Below are 20,097 nucleotides of genomic sequence, written 5' to 3'. Positions count from 1 at the left end.
ACGACCGTGATCAATTAATGATATATCCATTCAATGAACTGCTGTTAAAGCCCTTAAAAAAGAATTGTCTATTTTGGGCTGAGGATGTAACTCAGTGGTTGAGTGCTTGCCTTAGCCAAGTGCAAGATGCTGAATTCAATGCTTAATACAAATAATAATAATTAATAATAATAATGTGTTAAATGAAGATAATATACTTTTAATACTATTATCCCATTAAAATGGGTATCTCTGGACAGTGTGGGATTATGAATTCTTTTTCCTATCATGAAAAAGAACTAAAGCTTAATCAGGGAAACAATTTTTAAAATCTTTCTCACATATATATGCAGTTTTTTGTTTGTTTTTTGAGACAACGCCTCACTGTTCAGCTCTTGCAGCCTCACTGCCCAAGTGCTCGGATTACAGCTGTGTGCCACTATGCCCAACATGGATGCCAATTTTAAGAACAGGTAAAACTATGGTAAAGCAAATCACAGAAGTGGTTTGCTCTACAAAAGCTATTTATTCACTGGAAAATGCACAAAGAACTTTCTTGGGTGCTGGGAGTGTTCTGCATGTTGATTTTGGTGTAATTCTTATCAAGCTATGGACTTAAGATTTGGGTATTTTACTCTATACAATAAAGTTCATCTCATTAAAAAATATACCTGTCTCAGTGGTTCTGCTGCCTGGTTTGCAAACGCAAGGACCTGAGTTTGATCCCCGGTACCAAAAAAAACAAAAACAAAACAAACAAAATATACCTGCAATGTTAGGGATTTAGCTCAGTGGTTCTACCGCCTGCCTCGCAAGTGCAAGTTCCAGAGTTTGATCTCTGGTACAAAAAATACATACACACACACAACCTGTAAGACAGCAGAGAAAGAGGCTGGGGATGTAGCTCAGTAGCACAGCACCTTCCTGGCAAGTACAAGGCCCTGAGTTCAATTTCCGGTACAAAAAAAAGAAAAAGAGGAAGCACTTACAAAACACCTTTGAGGTAAAAAAGGAAGATGACAAAAGTTTGGTGATAATTGTTTTTGTCAGAAAGCAGGCTGCTGTCAAGGGCTGAGGTTGGGGAGGACATGATCCTTTGTAGCAGAAGGCAAAGGAAGTTTCTAGAACCGCATTCAAGAAATGGGCACCAACACCCAGGGCTCCTCAGTTTACTCCAATGTATGACAGGACTCTGAACAAGGAGGGAAGCAAGTGGCTGAGTATGTTCAGGGAACTGACTCGGAACTGGCTATCAATGAAAGGAATGAAGCCAAGTCAGCAGGAGAGATTGAGATGAGTAGAGGATGCAGCAGGGACAGAGGCTGTGTTGAGGTCTTGGAGTAAAGCAATTCCAAGTGTAGTATGGCACTGTTGGGAGGGAACAAAAAAGAGGGACACAATTTTTTTTTGGTACCGGGGATCGAACTTGGGACCTCGCACTTTTGAGGCAGGTGGTGAAACCACTGAGCTATTGTTTTTGTTTTTGTACCAGATATTGAACTTGGGTCCTTGTGTTTGTGAGGCAGGCACAGGAACCACTGAGCTAAATCCCCGGCCCTCAATATTTACTGTAAGCATCATCTGTCCATGCCAGGCAATTCATACACTGTCTCATTAAACAGTGCCTCAACTTTGCACACAGATATACTACTAGAGTATTTATAGATGAGTGGTCAAGTTCTGGGGCCAGTAACTTGTCCTAACTTATATTTAGCAAGTAGCAAAAAAAAAACCAAAAAAAAAGAGGTGACTAATTTTGATTGTGGTGGTACTCACCTGTAATCCCAACACTGGGGAGGCTGAGGCAGGAAGATCACGAGTTTGAGGCCAGCCTGGGGTGAGTTTAAGGACATCCTGAAGTATATAGTGAGACCTTGTCTCAAAAAACAACAAACATGTGCTGGTAACTTAGCTCAGTGGTTCCATCAAGTGGTTCATCAAGTGGCAGAGGTGAAATACAGATCTGGATTGCAGGTGCTAGTATTTATGAGAAAATTAGTAACCTTTTTTTTTTTTTTTTTGAGTGGGGGGGGCGTGTCAGGTTCTTGCCATTGTAGTCCAAGCCGCTCTCAAACTCACAGTGATCCTATCTCAGCCTCCTAAGTGCATTACAAGTATACGGCATCACACTCAGTTTTTTTTTTTTTTTAATTAAGTGGGGTCTTCCAGGAAAAAAGAGGTTTCAAAATCTCGTAGTTCTGGGGCATCATTCTGAGATGGCAGGAATCAGAGCTGTGAAAGGCTCACCAAATGTGGCAGCATGTAGTCCAAGCTGCTCTCAAACTCACAGTGATCCTATCTCAGCCTCCTAAGTGCATTACAAGTATATGGCATCACACTCAGTTTTTTTTTTTTTTTAATTAAGTGGGGTCTTCCAGGAAAAAAGAGGTTTCAAAATCTCGTAGTTCTGGGGCATCATTCTGAGATGGCAGGAATCAGAGCTGTGAAAGGCTCACCAAATGTGGCAGCTGAGTTCATGGGCAAGAGGAACAGACTGCAGGGGCCTGAAGGTCCATTAGGGTAGAAGTACACACGAAGTTCCAACTGCGATACCAGAGAGGTGAGTCGAGAACAAAGTACCAGGCCCTATCTGCCAATACTCACTGCCTAATCTCAACCCTCTTCTCTCCTTTTCTTACTGTCATCCAGGGTAAATCTTTGGTGAGTGAATACCTTAAGAGGTATTCTTTACCAAATCCCTACTGTGTATTAGCATTCGGGCAATTCACTTAATCTTTACTGCATGCCACAATCAGCTTTATTTTACAGTTGCTGAAACTCTGGCCTAAAGGAGCTGAGGTCAAATGCTCAAAATTACTGGCTGGGGGCCGGGGAATTAGCTCATTGGTTCCGCTGCCTGCCTCACAAGGGCAAGGACCTGAGTTTGATCCCCAGTACCCCAAAAAATAAAAAAATAAAATAAAAAGCTAACTTTAGGGCCGGGGATTTCGCTCAGGGGTTCTGCTGCCTGCCTCGCAAGCACAAGGACCTGAGTTCGATCCCTGGTACCAAAAAAAAAAAAAAAAAAAAAATCACCTGGCGGGTTTGGCATCAGTTTGAATTCTCGATTTCATTAATCAATGGCAAAAATTTTATACACAATCCTCCTATCATAAAACATTTTTAGTGGCTTCTGACCCTAGGTGAAAAAGCTCTTCTTGCAGACCTAGACTGAGCAGATGTTCTAGTTTACATTTACCATGTACTTTAAAAGGATGGCCCCACCTGTTTGGATAAGCAGCAGGAGGCACTGGAGGTAATAACCTGGCGGAAAAACAACAAAAAACCCGGAAATTCACATTCACAGAAATGGGTTTGTTCAGTTTGAGATGGTCTTGCTATGTAGTTCAGGCTATCAATGAACCCACTATGAAGCCCAGGCTGGCTTTGAACTTGTGGCACTCCTCTTGCCTTAGCCTCCAGCCAGGAATGAGTTCTTTACTTTGGCGAAAGCTTAAATGAAAATAGGAGCAAAGCCGGGTGTGGTGGTGTACGCCTGTAATCCCAGCACTGGGGAAGCTGAGGCAGGAGGATCACTGTGAGTTCAAGACCAACCTGGGCTACATGGTGAGTTCCAGGTCAGTCTCCACCACATAGTGAGACCCTGTCTCAAAAAACCAAAAAAAACAAACAGCTGATGAAAACAAAAACAAAACAAAAAAAAAAAAAAAAAAAAAAAAAAGGAGCAAAATACCAATACCCCAGAAAGAGAATTCCAAAAGCGTGGGGCCTATTAGATTAGAAGGGACTCTTCTCAGAGCTTTTACAGGAGAAACTCTAAATTCCTTAAGAAATTAAGTCATTATTACAAGAAAATATTTCTTCAAAATACACTACTGTGAAAGAACAACAAATATTTAATGACAGCTAGTTTGTCACATGCTGTTTTTTTTAGGGGGGGTGGCAAGGTGTCATTGTGTAGTTTAGAGTGGCCTTGAACTTGCAATGATCCTGCTACTACCTGACCCTCCAGAGTGCTGACCTTCTATACACAATTTGCTTATTCTTCAAACCTATCCTAAGGCAGACAGAACTGGGCAAACTAAAACTCACAGCAGATAAAAAACATGCTCCAGGTCACAAAGCTGACAAATGCCAGATGTAATTTGATCTCAGATCTGCTTTCTACTACACGATATAGGCTGAGCTGCTATTTCTGAGACATAATACAGCAGATTTTTAACTCCTTGCTTGTAGGTCTCTCCCGCTTCTTAGCAATGCAGTAACCTGTTCCCTCCCTTGATCTTTACAAGCTTCCCTTCACACAGGAAAATAGCTGCCACACCTCTCCTAGACAGAAAGACCCACAGCTGGTTGTGAAATTTTTGTTATAAAACATTTAATGTTAACCTACAATACAATGTAAACCTTTATGAAAAAATTTTAAGTACACTAGATTTCTTCAGGAAATTATCACGTAACTATTTAGGTGCAGTACAAGTTGGGGAACTGCATCCTTTGTGGATGAATTTTTGTTGCTGCATTCCTCACAAGTCCTAAAAAAACAACTTTAAGATGGAGCTCCTTGTTCAAGCACCAGGTGACAATACTCCCCTGATTTTGCATCCTGAGATTATCACTCCTTCTCAGTCATTTTCTGAAACTCTTTTCTGGGCCTTGGCACCATTAGCAATTTTCATAATAACTGCTCAGTTGAAGATTCTAGGTTTTTAGTTTTTTAGACAGATATTCTCCTCCAGCCATCTCTTCTCCATATCTCATGGTGGAGGCAAGGAGAAAGAAATACTTGCTGCAGGAAATTCTGCAGAAGGTGAAAAGAAAGACCAGAAAGGTCCCACTGAGGCTGCAAAAATTCAACTGACCCCAATTGGGTATCTTTGCTTGGTCATTTCCCATGGTGATTCAGCTGACTCTACAACTTCAGTTTTGGGAGTGTAGAACAAAACTTGAAACAAGTATTTTTGTTGATGACTTGCCATCTGGAATCAACAGCTGAAATATCTCAGAGGTGATTTGGAAACAAGAGGAAATGCTTGCAGACTGCCGGCTTCTCAGTGTCTTTTTTTCCCTTGCAGGTCCCGTCAAGCTCCCAGAGGTCCTTGGGAGTAACACAGATTGGCATTAAGTGACAAAATGTGCAGCCCATACTACACACAGGAGGAAGGAAATGGCACCCAGGCAGCAGCAATGAGATAAGCCTAAAATCTAAGTAAAGCAGAACCACTGCAAAAGGAACTAGGGAAGGAACTAGGAGAGGAAACAGGGAGGAAACTAAGGAGGCATGTGCTTCAGCTGAAGCCTCTTGAAACCTACAGTAAATGCGCTGACTGCCCCAGGAGTTGTACCGACAAAGAAAAGGACCTTGTCTTAATATACCTGGATCTGACCCCCTTTGCTGAACAACAGCATCAAAAGGCAAGAAGAATAAAGTGCACATTGTAGAACCAGACTGAGTTATGAAGGGGAGAAATAAACCCCGTAGTTCCCTAAGGACTTGGGGAAGACACTCAGTACCACCCAGCCTATTGAAGGTCCTTCAAACCCTCCTGTACAGTGCTGCCAGGGAAACAGCTGTGAATCACAAATGGGGAGGCATAAGAGGAAAAATTCCTCCTTGCCTGGTAGTCATTTAGGGTTGAGTGGAGAATAGTTTACATGTAGTTCACTTGAGACACATTTGACAACAGCGAGGTTTGAGGTCCCACCCATTTGGCCCTGGGACAGCAGAAAACCAACAACACATGCAGCTTGGTACAGAACTAACTTTTCCAAGGAACAATGTTGTGGGAAATTCTCAGGCTCCCCAGAGCAGGTCATATTTATGAGGCACCTCCCTCTGCCACATGCTATTTTCCTGACATTAACTGAAGGTGCAGAAAACAGCAAGTATATTACTGGCACCAAAGAGTGGTCTTTAAGTTTTACTTAAATAAAAGAAAGCCTCTGGAGATGACAAATCTAGCAAGTCGTGCTTTATCATGACCTGAACACCCTTGCCTTCACAGCATGCTAGCAACTGGTGATTTCAGAAGGCTGCAGAATGGGAGCCTTGTGCCAGTCTAGCTATGGGACTCCTTGGAATACTTGTCAGCACTGGGATTTGTTAATACATGACCTGACCCATGTACACATTACCATAAACTCAACCACGGACCAGACATCCAGAGGTAAAAGGAAAAAAAATGGACACCCTATTACTTCACACAGCAACAGGGCAAAAGGATGAAAATGCTTCTGGCAGTTGCTATGTCCAAAGTGAAATGCTGCTAATGCAGTTTGGGAGTCCTGTCTTGTTTCCCTTCAAGGCCTCTAATTCTTTCTATTCTTAAACACACCGACTGAGGAAGGCAGGGAGGGCATTCTTACATGGTTCTGCTGGCTCCATTGCTGGTCCTGCTAGTACTTTGCAAAGGCACCATGCGTGGCAGTTGGGGAAGGCTGCACAGCATGCACGTCAGAAGAGGAATGAAGAGCTGCCATCCTTTGGATCAAACCCTTTCACCACCACCTGGTACAGTTCCAAGGAAAATTGCAGTTATGTGTAAAGGTGAGTGTCTACCACATACATGGGTATAATCTGTCCACACAGCCTTTGTGAGGATACAAACTCAGATTTCCTTCCACTGGTCCAAGTAGGGTGTATAAGTGGTAACAAAAGACAGCAAGAGTTGGACCAACATGACCTCTCTGGGAACATGAGAGGGACAATGGCAGAAATAAGCACAAACCAGCCTGGGCACCTTTATTACACTATTGTGGGCTACTGAGCCCATGGCATAAACTCCTGGGTTTAAGAATTGCTTTTTATGAAATAAAGTTAAGGAAAAAAAATACACCTATGTCAGCCTCATTCCTTTGGTCATTACAAAGCAACAGAAACAACTGAAATTATTCATAGGGCAGTTCAAGGAATATCCCTGTTCTGTGCTTTCTCTTCCCCATCTTCTCAAGAGGTGGGAGAAGGAAGTCCGAAGGAGATGCAGCTGTAGCTGGTTGATGGAAGTTTTTCACTTTTATTTGCCATAAAAGTAAGAAATGAATAAAACTAGTGGGAATGTCCCCTACCCTAGCTGGAACAATGGATGGGCTGGAGGTGAAGAGTCGCTGTTCGCTGAAGGTGCGCAGTGAGGAGGCTGTAGGGAGGGTGGAGCGGGTACTTTCAGTGCTAGCCTTGCACACACACAGGTCGTCGCTCTTGCAGGCAGCATGGTTTCTGACCCTTCCTTAGGATGCAGCAGTCTTTTAAAAAAAATATTGTATTATAATAATATGAATATCTCTCTTTTTTGTTTTGTTTTTTCCATTTCTTTTAGGGATTGGGGTGTGGGAAGGGAGAGGAAGAAAAAGTGTCATTCGTCTGTTAGGTCCTGCACAAAGAGAACTTCTGTGTGGCTGAGTCCCGCCTCTTGCAGCGTAGGGGGGTTGGGCCATTCTTCTGAAGGAACACAGGGCAGTACCCGCCTGGGAAAATTGGCTTCAATCTGAAACTTTTCAGGGCTTTCCTTCAAGGAGAATAAGAAGTCGTGGATTACCTAAAGAGGTTATACAGAAAAATAATGGCAGTGAGAAAAGACACACATACACTATTATGAAGTTTAATGTCCTTCGACTCCCCAGCATGATTCTGAGACATGAAGCAGTCATAGCACCCTGGAATTCTACCTTAAGTGTTTCCATTTCCCAGGACAAAAACAGTATGTGAGGCAGCCCTGTTAAAGAAATTTACACAAGCCCAACGCTAGTTCTACCCTGAACTGATCCATCTGTTTCTGCTTTGATGACTTGTGTGATATAAAACTCAAGTTTTTCTTAGAAATAATCACAGCTGGCACATGCCTGTAATCCCAGTAGCTGGGAGGCTGAGGCAGGAGGATAACCAAGAGTTTGAGGCTAGCCTGGGCTATACAGTGAGTTCAACACCAGCACAAACTACATAACAAGACCCTGTATCAAAACACACACACACACACACACACACACATCACACACACACACATCACACACACATCCCTCTTTTTACAAATCCAAAGTTGAGGGCCAGGGATTTAGCTCAGTGGTTCTGCTGCCTGCCTTGGAAGCACAAGGACCTGAGTTTGATGCCTAGTATAAAAAAAAATTAAAAATAAAAATAAAAAAAAAATAAAAGTTGAGATGTGAGCACTTACCTCAGCATAAATAAACACATCAATGAGACAAACAAAACAAGAAAGCTATTTCTTTCTCTCACAAAGGTGACTCAACTTTTACTCTGCATTAGTTCTTTCAGTCTTATTCTGTACTGGCCAGTTGATTTCATGAATTCCAAAACCATGTCTCACCCATTTGTATAATCCCTAACAAGTGTCTACAACAGAACATGACATATCCTCAGTTTAAAAGTTAATATAGGGCAGGGCTGGGGATTTAGCTCAGTGGTTCCACCACCTGCCTCGCCAGCACAAGGTCCTGAGTTCAATCCCCAGTACCAAAAACAAACAAACAAAAAAAGTTAATACAGGGCAGTGACAATGAACCTTTTAGAACTTTCATTTTTTTTTTTAGACAGGGTCTCACTATGTAGCTGAGACTGACCTGGAACTCACTATGTAGCCCAAGCTGGTCTCGAACTCACAGCGATCCTCCTGCCTCAGCCTCCCACAGGTGTAAGCCACCACGCCTGGCCCTTTTAGAGCTTTCAACAATACAAACAGCACACTGTGTCACAGGTTTGCCACCACTGTTATAGGGCATACTGTACTTCCATTTTACACACGGGGAATCTGAGATCTGCCAAAAGATTCTATAATGTGTCCAACGTTCTCTAGTTGAACAAGGAAAAGCAATGAGTACTACCCAGTCTCACTTGAAAATACTGCATACTCATTTCCATTGTGATGTTTCCTCTTGATTATTCGTGATCAGAGAATCTACCAGAGCTGTCAATTTGGAAAACCCACATACCAACTCTTAATATAAACAGAACTTTTCTTTTGGTTATAAATATTCAAACTAATAGCATTTGAATGCTCATGTTATAAGACAGGTACAATGTAACTCAATCCATCCAACCATCCATCCACTGAGACAGGGTCTCACTATGTAGTTGAAGCTGGTCTTGAACTCACTATGTAGCCCAGGCTCACCTCAAACTCATGGTGATCTTGCTTCAGCCTCTCAAGTGCTAGGATTACAGGTGTGTGCCACTACATCCAGCCTATTACACTAATTTTACATATAAAGAAAGTGAGGCATTCAGATTAAGTAAAATGATCAAGGAAATGCATCCAGCAACCCTGGGAAGAATGAGAATTTGGTCCTTATTCTGTGAGACTCTAAGAGTCTCTGCTTTTAACTATTTCCCTATGGAAATGACAATGTTATAAGGATCCCAAACATACAAAGTAGCCTCAGGAAGTGAGTCTTCTTATGTGCTAAGGTGGTAGTAAGGGAGAGATCCAGACTACACTTGCAGTTATATTCAAGTGTGTAATTCAGTGCTTCTAGGTTACTAGGGAGCTTTCTCTACAGAGGAAAGGGTACTGATGGGATTCAGAAGCCAATGTCAAAAAAGCATGGGAGAGTCTCCAATCCTCTGGGACTTCTTTATAAGGGGTGTGTGTGTGTGGTTTTTTTTTTTTTTTTTTTTTTTTTTTTTTTTTTTGCTTAGTGTAATGAAAGAAAACCCTCAAAACTGCCTTGAGCTGACAGCCCAAACTGAAGGAACTCTCAATTCAATGCACTCTTCTCGGTGTCACACTCATCTCTCACTTCCTCCCTCCCCTGTCCACCAGAGCACTGCTGACACCAACAGCACTGTCAAGAGTCTGTCAGAGATTCTAAACCTGTAGCCCAGATGCTATAAACACTGCACCCACTTAGGTGATCCTTACTGTTAGAGACTGTGAAAAGTGGAATCGTCTTTCTACTCGGGTATCATTGGGTAATTTGAAAATGATCTTGACACTTTCAGGGTCATCTGCTGAAGGCTCAGGAGGCAGGCACTCCAACTTCCTTTCCTTTTCCTCCTGTAAGTTCTGCAGAGATACAAAGCAAAGATGAGGCTATGGCATAGGATCATGTAGGTTTATTTGTACATTCAGAAGAAAAGGTGAGGCTGGGGATTTAGCTCAGTGGTGCTGCTGCCTGCCTCACAAGCACAAGGTCCTGAGTTAAAAGATGAAAACGTAATGACTAATCACTGTAAGGAAAAACATGCTGCCAAGACAGCAACAATTCTGTTGTACCACGTGTATTACCTACTGAATGTGCCCTGTATTTAACCATTTGAGGAAAAAGGGAATGGCTAAAGGACACTGGTGTTAAGTGGTAATACAAAGTGAAACAAGATTATGAAAAAGAATAGATACCAGCTTCACTGGTACTATGAATAAGGTGAAGAAAATTAATCACTCGTACCAACATAGATTTTTTTTCTTCCTTTCATACTTAAGCAAAGACAAAGATGGCAAAGTTTTAGCAGTTTGGGAATCACAGGGAACACAGGCACAGTCCATCACCTGCCGCCGTCTCTCCTCTGCCAGCTTCTGCTGCTGCACCTCCTCTTCCTTCCGTCGCTTCCGCTCCCGCTCCTCCCGCTTCTTCCTTTCTTTCTCCTGGTCAGCTCTGAGAGAGGCCAGGTATGCTTCATCCTGCTGTTGTCTTAGCACCTGGGTCTGGTTCCTTTCTTCCCTGTGGACAGATCAAAAGCATAAAAAAGAAAACAGCAATTTCATAAAGCTCTCTTCTGAGGTCCTGGGGATGGAGCCAGGGGCCTTGTGCATATGTATGTATCATTACAACCATTTTGGTTTTTGTTCATAGTTCCTGGCTTTTAACTCCTTTCCTAAGGCAGGCCATACAAAGCAGAATTTGTCTACCCCAAGGCCATGATTTCTTTTTGGTACTACCGGGGAATGAACTCAGGACCTTGTGCTTACCAGGCAGGCAAGGTGCCACTGAGCTATATCCCCGGCACCTCGTAGGTCATAATTTAATCTTCTCCTACCTTTCTGTCACTGGATCTGACATAATGGAATTCTTTGATCTCTTGATCTTCCCCTTGTCTGACAGTAGGTCATAAATTCTAAGAACCTATATTTCAGAAGAGGTCCTGCCCCATACCCAAGAGGAATAAATGGTGCACAGGAAAGACCCAAAAACCCTGAATAGACAGGCCTTGCCTGTCTATTTTCCATTAGTGTTTAAACACAACCATTTTATCCAATCACATTTCTACATGATTGTCTAAAATTCAATCATGGTGACACAATAAAAAAGAGACCTGGATATTTCTACAGGGTAGTGTGCCTGAAGAGGGCATGGAAGCCCCACAACCCTTTCCATACACTTTACCCTATCCAGCTCTTCGCCTGTTAATTTCTATAGAAAATTAAGTGCTTTCCTGAGTCTTATGAGCTGCCTGAGCAAATTAACTAAACCCAAGGTGGGGACTGTAGCAATTTTGATTTATAGTTCCAGAAATACAGGAAAACCACCTTGTGACTGGTATCTAAAGTGAAGAGGTGGCAGTCTTGAGAATGTAGCCCGCAACCTGTGGGATCTGATATGATATCTAGGTAGACAGTATCAGAAATGAATTAGTGGACACCTGGTTGGTGTTCAATTCTTTAGAATTAATTGTTTGTGTGGTGATGTAGTGGTGGGGATATCTGGTGTCAGTATGGTAAGAGAAATTAAGCTTTAGGTTTTAAGATTTTTAAAATATCAGAGTATACACCTAAGAGTGAGTATATATATTTGTAATATTAAAAAGAAATAGGGGCCAGGGATGTAGCTCAGTGGCACTGTGCCTGCCTGGCAAGCGCAAGGTCCTGAGTTCAATCCCTGGTACCAAAAAAAGGGGAAGAAATAGGACCAGGGATGTAGCTCAGTGGCACTGCACCTGCCTCACAAGACAGACAGACAGACAGAAAGAAGGAAGGAAGGAAGGAAGGAAGGAAGGAAGGAAGGAAGGAAGGAAGGAAGGAAGGAAGGAAGGAAGGAAAGAAGGAAAGAAGGAAGGAAAAAGGAAAGAAGGAAGGAAAGAAGGAAAGAAGGAAGGAAAGAAAGAAAGAAGGAAAGAAGGAAAGAAGGAAAGAAGGAAAGAAAGAAAGAAAGAAACTACAGTAGTGATGGCAAACATTTCAGAGATCAAGTGCCCAAACTGCAACCCAAACCCCACTTATTTATCACAAAGTGCCAACACTGCAATTAAACCTCAATGCTGAGGTTTTAGTTTAGGAAAAAAAACAAAACAAACAAACAAACAAAAAAACCAACTGTTATCCAATGCTTGGCTGCTGAGATGACCTGGCTTGCATGCGGACAGAGAGGGCTCTGAGTGCCCGTTGCAGCACATGTGCCATAGGTTTGTAACCACTGTACTACAATATCAAGTGATGGTAGGCACATGCCTGTAATCCCAGTTACTTGGGAGGCCATGACAGGAGGATTGCCAAGGCAGCCTGGGCACCTGAGAGAGGCTATATCCCCGCCAAAATGCTGGTGATACAGCTTAATGGTAGACCACTTGCCTAGCATGTATAAGGCCCTAAATACAATTCCAAGTATGAATGACTAATTTCTTCTTTGTGCTTTTCCATTCAAGTTTTCGGTAATTAATGCACATAATTCATACAAGGAGAGGTAAAGTTATAACCATGCCACACTTTTTTACATTTTAGTTCTTTATATAATGTTCAGCTATTCTAAATGATACAGCAGTCATTCTTGAAGACAGAGCCCTATCTTTATTTTGATTTACATTCCTTAAGAATGGATGATTTGATGTAGAATAACATAGTTAAAATATGCAAGTATCTTGATACCTAGTGGGCAAGGCTTTTAAAGTTGCCTAAAATAGGGACAAAAGTGACGGGCTTATGGAACCTCAGGTCAACTCTCCAAATACACAACTGGCCCCTTCCTTTCAGAAAGAAACTCCCTTGTACCTTTCTAGTCGTTCTGACACCAGGTATGTCTGGTTTGCATCCATAATAAATGTCAGCTGGTTAATGAGGTCATCAGGTTGAATGAGGCCTTCTAGCCGCCCCACCACAGTCATCCTTCGATCTTTCAGCATAATCATGGCCAGGAATGGATAGGTATTCTCTCGTAAAGCCTGTGAGACTGACAAAAAGACCCAAGAAATCAAGAGAAGGACTTGAGGATGAAAGAGCCAACCTTAGACTTTCCTAAAAGAGAGAACTGCTTTAATCTTAGCTGGACAAGAAGGGAGATATCATTTATTCTCCGCCTATCTTTTTTAGCTGCTAGTGGCTTAGTCTTCCCTTTGTCACATGTCTATGTCCCTAATCCTAGGTGCTTAATTAGAACAGAACAGGCTTTTCTGGTGAGGTGTGGTTGTACTGCTGGGCGAGGTTACACAGTTCAAAGATAACGTGTACTTAATGGTAGGAAAAGCACAATTCTCCCTACATGAGAGGGGTCAAGCCTAAAAAGCATCAAAGTTGCAGGTCTCAGCCTAATCCCTTTCTTACCCCCATGTCTATTTAATAATCTTTTCTTTTTTTATTTTTATTTTTTGGTACCAGGGATTGAACTCAGGACCTTGTGCTTAATGAGGCAGGTGCAATGCCACTGAGCTGCATCCCTGGCACTGTCCACATGTCTATTTCTAGCCCTAAAAAGGCTAGCTTTCTGCTCCAAAGGACCTAAGAAAGTTGTTCCTTATGGTGTGAAAGAGATTTTATACATTTTTATAAAAAGTATTTTTAGTGTTCTCTTTCCTCACTCCCAACCCCTCAAAACTTTATTGGGATGACAAAATGCTGTAGGAACTTAGATGTTTAACAAACAAGAATAAAGCTTTAGATTCCAGGATGCAGGGGAAACACCTGCTGCATCTTTGGGTCTCAAGATCTGGCATTGTACCAGCCTACATTGTGGGGGTGCTAAACACAGCTGCGAAAGGACTGCATTTTTCCTCAATGGACATCTTCCTATCTTCTAATGATTTCTAAAAACATTTATCTACAATTAAGAGTTATTGTCAGCAAAGAACTGAACTTTGTGAATCTGTAACAGCACTCACGAGTACTCAAAGAACTAACCCACTATGCTAGAAACTGTTAAAGTTGCTTATGAGAATAAACTCTTCAGTAAAAAGCCCATTAAGATCAAAGTCAAGCTGTTAGACTTTTCAAAATAAAAGTCTCTGGCAATGGTAAACTGTAAAAAATAGGCCTTAAAGCCTATCAGACCTAATCCTGTTCCAAAATTTGCTGTGTAATTTTTAGGCCTATGGCTTAAACTCTCTGAGCCTGTTTCCTAAACCTTAAAATAGAGGTAATACAATCCTTATCTTTTAGGACTGCTAAGATTAAATAATACAAAAACTACAACTAGCATCTTATCGACAACAGACATGTTCATGTAACAAAACCTTCCCAAGACATTCTGACAATCTCAATGAGGCAAAACAAACACAACTTACCCCTGTATCCTTCAGGCTTGTTTGTAGAACATGCCCAAAAGAGCATCCTAGTATTTATTAGTGAAATGACTTCAGGGGCACAGAGTGTATTGCTGTGGAAAAGGATGAAAAGGATATTAACAACTTGCTGACTAGAAATTATCAGAAAGGGTGGAAAAGAGAAAAAAAATGCCAAGCGTGGTGGCACACACCTATAATCCCAGCACTCAGGAGGTTAACACAGGAGGATCTCCATGAGTTCAAGGCCAGCCTGAACTGCATAGTGAGATCCTGTCACAGAAAACAAATAAATAAACACAGGGGGGTGGGATGATTAATTAACTTACCGACAAAACTCATCAGAGTCCTGGTGGTCATCTCCATGAAGATAAACCAGAAGAAAGCGGAGCTCCCGCTTGGCATCATTAAGTGCCTGTGAGAAACAGAAGACCACAAGTTAATATAAAGACTGTGGGGCTGGAGATTTAGCTCAGTGGTTCTACTGCCTGCCTTGCAAGCACAAGGACCTGAGTTTGATCCCTGGTACCCAAAAACAAACAAACAAACACACACACACACACACACACACACACACACACACACACACACAGTCTGTGTTCTGAGCTTTTACTTAGGCTAAAGGTCCTAATGGACACAATTGTGTATTTAGCATCAAAAAGAGAAATAAAAAAATGGTAAGCAAGAAAGAAGAAAACTTCTGGGTTTCTATCTTCACACTTTTGGCATTTTTCTCACTACACAAAGTTCATGCTGACAAACTTTAATGAATTAAAGTTTTTTAGAGTTGTTAGGATTTCAATTGTATCAGGTACATGAGAACAGAGAAACTGACACATACAGATCCTCAATAAATCACAGAAACATCAGATGGTCCTAGTCTAAAAGACAAAGGCAGGAGGATCTGACCATGTAAAATGCAAGGTGAACATTCTACCATTTCACAGTTATAATTTCCTTGTAAATAAGTAACTGTGAAGATGAGCCAGACTTCAGGCCACATACCAAGTAGGAATGAAGGACTAAGGGACCCAAAGACATTCTAAGGAGCACAAGGTTTAGAAGATCTCCAAAGACAAAGTTAGTGTCCAGGTCTCTTGTGTAATACTTGTGCATGTGCATACTTCTATGCCATCTTACATTTTAACACTTCCTGCACGTCCAATGGTAGTCACCCTTAAAATCAAGGCAAAAAGGGTACATGAGAGATGCTTATCTTACTCATCTCTATTGTCAGCACAAATGTGTTAATGCTATGTACTAGGTACTTTATGTTTCTTGAATGGGGTGGCAGCAGCCAATGAGGAGAGACAGAGAGAGAGGGAGAGAGAGGGGGAGAGGGGGAGAGAGGGAGAGGGACAGGGAGAGAGAGAGGGACAGGGAGAGAGAGACCGAACAGATATGGGAAAAACCAAAGCAGAAACAAGGACAAGTACTTTTCTCTTTGTCCAGAAAGATTCAGGAAACCCGGAGGATGCAGAATAGAATCATCCTTTTTTGCCAACATGCACAGTAGTAATTCTCTATTTTTCTGTAACAAATTAGAAAAATACCTAACACCCAGAGAAATCTGTTTTCTTCCCAAGAGGTGATTGGTAAAGGTCTGTGTGGCTTAGGTTGAATGTATGAACTATCTCGAGTCTATAGTAGAATTCCTTATTCAATTCTGTAAGGGATCAGAAAAGATTTAGGCTTTTGCCTTGAAGACATGTACAGCCTGGCAAAGCAGATAAGACATGAACATAAATTACTATGAGGAGGAACATGAAGTTGCTATAAAAAAAAAAAGCTATGGAAAAACAAAAATAAATATTTTAGATTACAAGGTAGCACAGAGTAAGTCACAACAATCAGAATGGTTAGAAAAGGGTTGTGACATGAGCTGCTTGAAGGATGGGCAAGATTCCAATTAGCCAAACGTGAGGAAGGCATTCCAGGTGTAGGGAAGCAAAAGCAAAGGTACAGAGGTACAAAAGTACAGTGAGGGAAGGGCTTAGCTGGAATCTAGGGTATAAGGAACCAAGTTATACAGAAAAGACCTCAAAAGACAGGATTAGATCAAGGAGGGTCCATCTAAAAGGCTTTTATCCCCCCTGTTAGCAATGAAGAGTTATTTAAGGTTTCTGAATAAAAGAATGACATGATCAGTGCTGGGCTATGCTTTTGTTTGAGAACAGAATCATAGTAGTAAGTTTGTATCTATACGGTTATGGCACTGACCTGGCTGTAGGTTCCCTGGTAGAAGACAGGGTGTGCCCTCCCATATTTCTCTTCAAAAGAGTGCATAAATGAAACAATGTCCCCAATGGGGTCAGTGACCCGGCTGCGAGGGTCAGGCCGTATAAAACGAAGAGCAAACCTGGGGAAGAAGGAATAAATATCACATAAATCCGGCTTACTGTAGTGCATATGGAGTGGGCCAGTTTGTCCAGATTCTTATAACAGAGCCAGAGGCATGGCAGCAAAGGGAGGAAAGGGTCTGTGAATGGACCATCAAACCTGAGAAGAGATTCTGATTCAAAAGCTGTAAAGCTGCAAGTGTTGTTCCACTGCCTGTTCAAGAAGAATGTAAACTACTAGGATTATAAATTCCAGCACTAGCCTAAACAAATTGTGCTTTCTGCAGAAAAAATGAGTTTGAAGGCCTGAAAAAGGAGAGAGATCACCTTTCCCACATTTCCATCACCAGAAAATGTTTTATTGGCTAATGCTGCTCTACAAGAGAGATCTTTCTGGTTGTCCACATGCATCTCCCTCTCCTTTCTGTTCCCTGGGATTCTGAATTTTTATTTCATGATCCCCAACTATTCAAATTATGGACAGAAAATTCAAACCTGAACTATGGTCATGATATACTTGCTCTTTAAAGGGGCAAGTGCATTTAGCTTGATGATTTAGGATTTATGGTATCCATGAAGGAAGTTGTAAAAAAGAGGGGAGGGGATCCACTGACAGATTTGGAATACAGATACTGGGAAGCATTACCTATGGTATGAAACACCTACTCCTAAAGAGCCCATTCTACCATATTGTATAGCATCATTTCTTCATGCTTTGGGTTTTCATGGTAGGCAAGGGGTAGAGGTCTGTATGTCTCATTAACATTAAATTAGTTAGGGCCGGGGATTTAGCTCAGTGGTTCCGCTGCCTGCATCGCAAGCACAAGGACCCGAGTTTGATCCCCAGTACCAAAAAAAAAAAAACAAAAAAAACAAACAAACAAACAAACAAAAAAAACATTAAATAAGTTGCCTAGATGACATAGTTGCATTAAAATTAGTAATACATGCCATGCATATTCTGCCAAGGAAAGCAAACAATATTTACTTGAAAAATTTACAGCACAGAAATGATGTCTAAATCATGACACTTTCCTTACAAAATCTTGAGCCAAATTTGTTAACCCCTCAACAACTTTTCCATGTGTATTCAATTACACTTGGAATTTCTTCTGAGTAATTAAACTAATTCAGTGACAGAGATATTCCAGAACAAAAGTTTTAAAAATGTAAGAAGCTGGGGTCAGGGATTTAGCTCAGTGGCACTGCACCTGACTTGCAAGCAGAAGATCCTGAGTGTGAAGCCGGGTACCAAAAAAAAAAAAAAAAAAGATGTATATATGTTAGAATGGCTAGAAATCTTTCACAAGAGTGATGTTTTGACTGCTTTCTGCCTACGATTATCTTTTAAATTTTCAAGAATAGCTAAAGGTTTCAAATTTTGAGGAATGGCTAAAGGCTTCAACTTTTTTGTTTCTCATTACAATATATTCCTAAGCCAATACAATTTTTGGAAGAAATACCAACTCAATCTCCATTATGTTTTAAAGCTTTTTTTTTGGTACCGGGGATTGAACTCAGGTCTTTGCGCTTGCAAGGCAGGCCACCGAACTGCTGAGCTAAATCCCTGGCCCTTAAAGCTTTTTATGTTTTCATTTATAAACAAAACAAGGGCAGAAAGAGTAATAAAGAAGTGACTGGTGGCCATTAAGAACTTTATTAAAGTAAAGAAGCCATTATATAGGAAGTAAAAAGTAACATTTAAGTCTGAAACTTTGGCAGTTTTGCTATATTCTCACTTCCATACTGTCACTTCCAGTCTCTACCTTAGAGGGCAGAGGCTACCTCATATTTGGAAATAGGTGCAGACTGCTGAATTCAAGACATAGATTACATCTCTAGCTCCATCTGCTGGTCTGGATGCTCATTAACATTTTACTTCCCCAGAAAGCCTCAGTGTGGCTCTAAACCAGATAAACCCAAGCCTGATCTGAAATCAGCCTCTTCTGAACATTTCCTAGCCTTGGACCCTCTGTAGCTTCCAATGAGAAGCTACTGGAATAGTACATAAAGGAAGCTAGAAAGTGAAGGTATGAAGCAAGAAGGTACATATCTGAAGGGAGTCCAATGTTAGGGCAGAGGGAAATGTATACAACAGGGTGTCTAGAGATGTACCTATTGAGGGAGAAAACTGGGGCAATGTGGATACTGACAGCAAGAGAATTTATTGGGATTGTGAGTATTTAGATGGAAGGAGGGGAAATTTGGAGACAATGGTGGTTAGAAAGGAAAACGTGGAGATTAGTGTAGAGGTGACAACATGGTGGAGGAAAGGAGTGACCAATACATGTAGGCAGAATTGACTCTTGCAAATAACAGGCAAGACTAAATCAATTCCACTTTATAACACCTGCCACTATGCTTGAACTTAAAATATTTTTATACTACAGAAGATAGCTCAAGAAGAATATTCAATCTGACGACAAATTGGCAAATCAAAATTGATGAGAGCATGAAACTCATTCTGGTCCAAGTTCCAGCTCCAAAATCTACTTTGTTGCTATTAATCATAAATATGGAGGTACATACCTAAATATATCAAGTATCGTGTAATACGTAAACCGGAATGGAAGCATTATCAAGTAATAACCCCATCCAAGCAGCCCCTGAAATGTCAAAAAGAAAGTTAGTGATAATTCTCTCCATCTCAAATACTTCACCAAATGGGTAGGTTAGATTTTTATACTTTGTCATTTCATCTAATTGGTTCCTCCATAATATAGTTCTCTCTTACTGGTCACCTTATCCTTCTTAAATGTTACCACCTTTGATCTCATTTCATCTGACACTACTGCTTTTCTTCACATAATTTTTTTTCACATCCCCTGAATGCTATTTCTGCAGCTATTATTTCTCAAAAATTCAACTGCAAATTTACCTCTCCAAATAATAAATATTCATTCTTTCCTTTTTTAGAGTTACACAGTGAAATATGGCACACAGAAACAGAAGGAAAGATAACCATTTTTACCACCTTGGACATATGTATATAAATGAGAAGGAGACAGGTTGTGGTAGTGCATGCCTGTAATCTCAGCACTTTGGGAGGCTGAGGCAGGAGGACTAAAAGCTTAAGCCCAGCCTGGTCAACAATTTACTGAGATCCTGTCTCAAAAGGAGAAAAAGGGAGGGAGGAAGGGAAGAGAGGGTGAGTGTGGAGATGTAGCTCCATGCAAAGGCCCTGGGTTCAATCCTTGACAGGCCCCCTAAATGATATTACAAGATGATAAATCTAGATAGCTGCCAATCTTAGCAGTATTAAAAACCTTATTGCTGTTATTAGTTATTAGCTAGCATTCATATAAGGTTCTATAGTTTACAAAGCACTGTCTTCTTGTCCATGGTCAAGGAGCTTTAGAGTCCCATGGCTGACCCTGGGGCTGAACA

The 20,097-nt window shown here is 41.3% G+C and overlaps 1 protein-coding gene across 3 annotated transcripts in view; it reads right to left on the bottom strand.

Annotated features, from left to right (window-relative positions):
- Nucleotides 1-4,171: 4,171 nt before the first annotated feature.
- The window catches only part of Faf2 (Fas associated factor family member 2), a 65,300-nt gene continuing 49,374 nt past the window's right edge, over nucleotides 4,172-20,097 (bottom strand). The window contains exons 4-12 of one of the 3 annotated variants that reach the window (XR_004516418.1): nucleotides 19,240-19,316; nucleotides 16,592-16,730; nucleotides 14,701-14,786; nucleotides 14,375-14,466; nucleotides 12,870-13,047; nucleotides 10,437-10,608; nucleotides 9,810-9,953; nucleotides 6,307-7,472; nucleotides 4,314-5,038 (exon numbers count right to left, since the gene is read on the bottom strand). Coding sequence is in view for 2 of the 3 variants with exons in the window: in XM_033761647.1 (XP_033617538.1) it covers nucleotides 7,290-7,472; nucleotides 9,810-9,953; nucleotides 10,437-10,608; nucleotides 12,870-13,047; nucleotides 14,375-14,466; nucleotides 14,701-14,786; nucleotides 16,592-16,730; nucleotides 19,240-19,316 (1,071 nt within the window). In the remaining variant the exon portion in view is untranslated. Of the gene's footprint in view, nucleotides 7,473-9,809; nucleotides 9,954-10,436; nucleotides 10,609-12,869; nucleotides 13,048-14,374; nucleotides 14,467-14,700; nucleotides 14,787-16,591; nucleotides 16,731-19,239; nucleotides 19,317-20,097 lie in introns of all 3 variants that reach the window. The other 2 variants (XM_033761647.1, XM_010622127.3) reach the window with 2 other exon arrangements.

This window comes from Fukomys damarensis, unplaced genomic scaffold (assembly GCF_012274545.1).
Source record: "Fukomys damarensis isolate Sample0158 unplaced genomic scaffold, DMR_v1.0_HiC HiC_scaffold_9, whole genome shotgun sequence".
NCBI lineage: Eukaryota > Metazoa > Chordata > Mammalia > Rodentia > Bathyergidae > Fukomys > Fukomys damarensis.
Note: the sequence above shows the minus strand (reverse complement) of the source record. Positions and strands in the feature narration are given on the sequence as shown.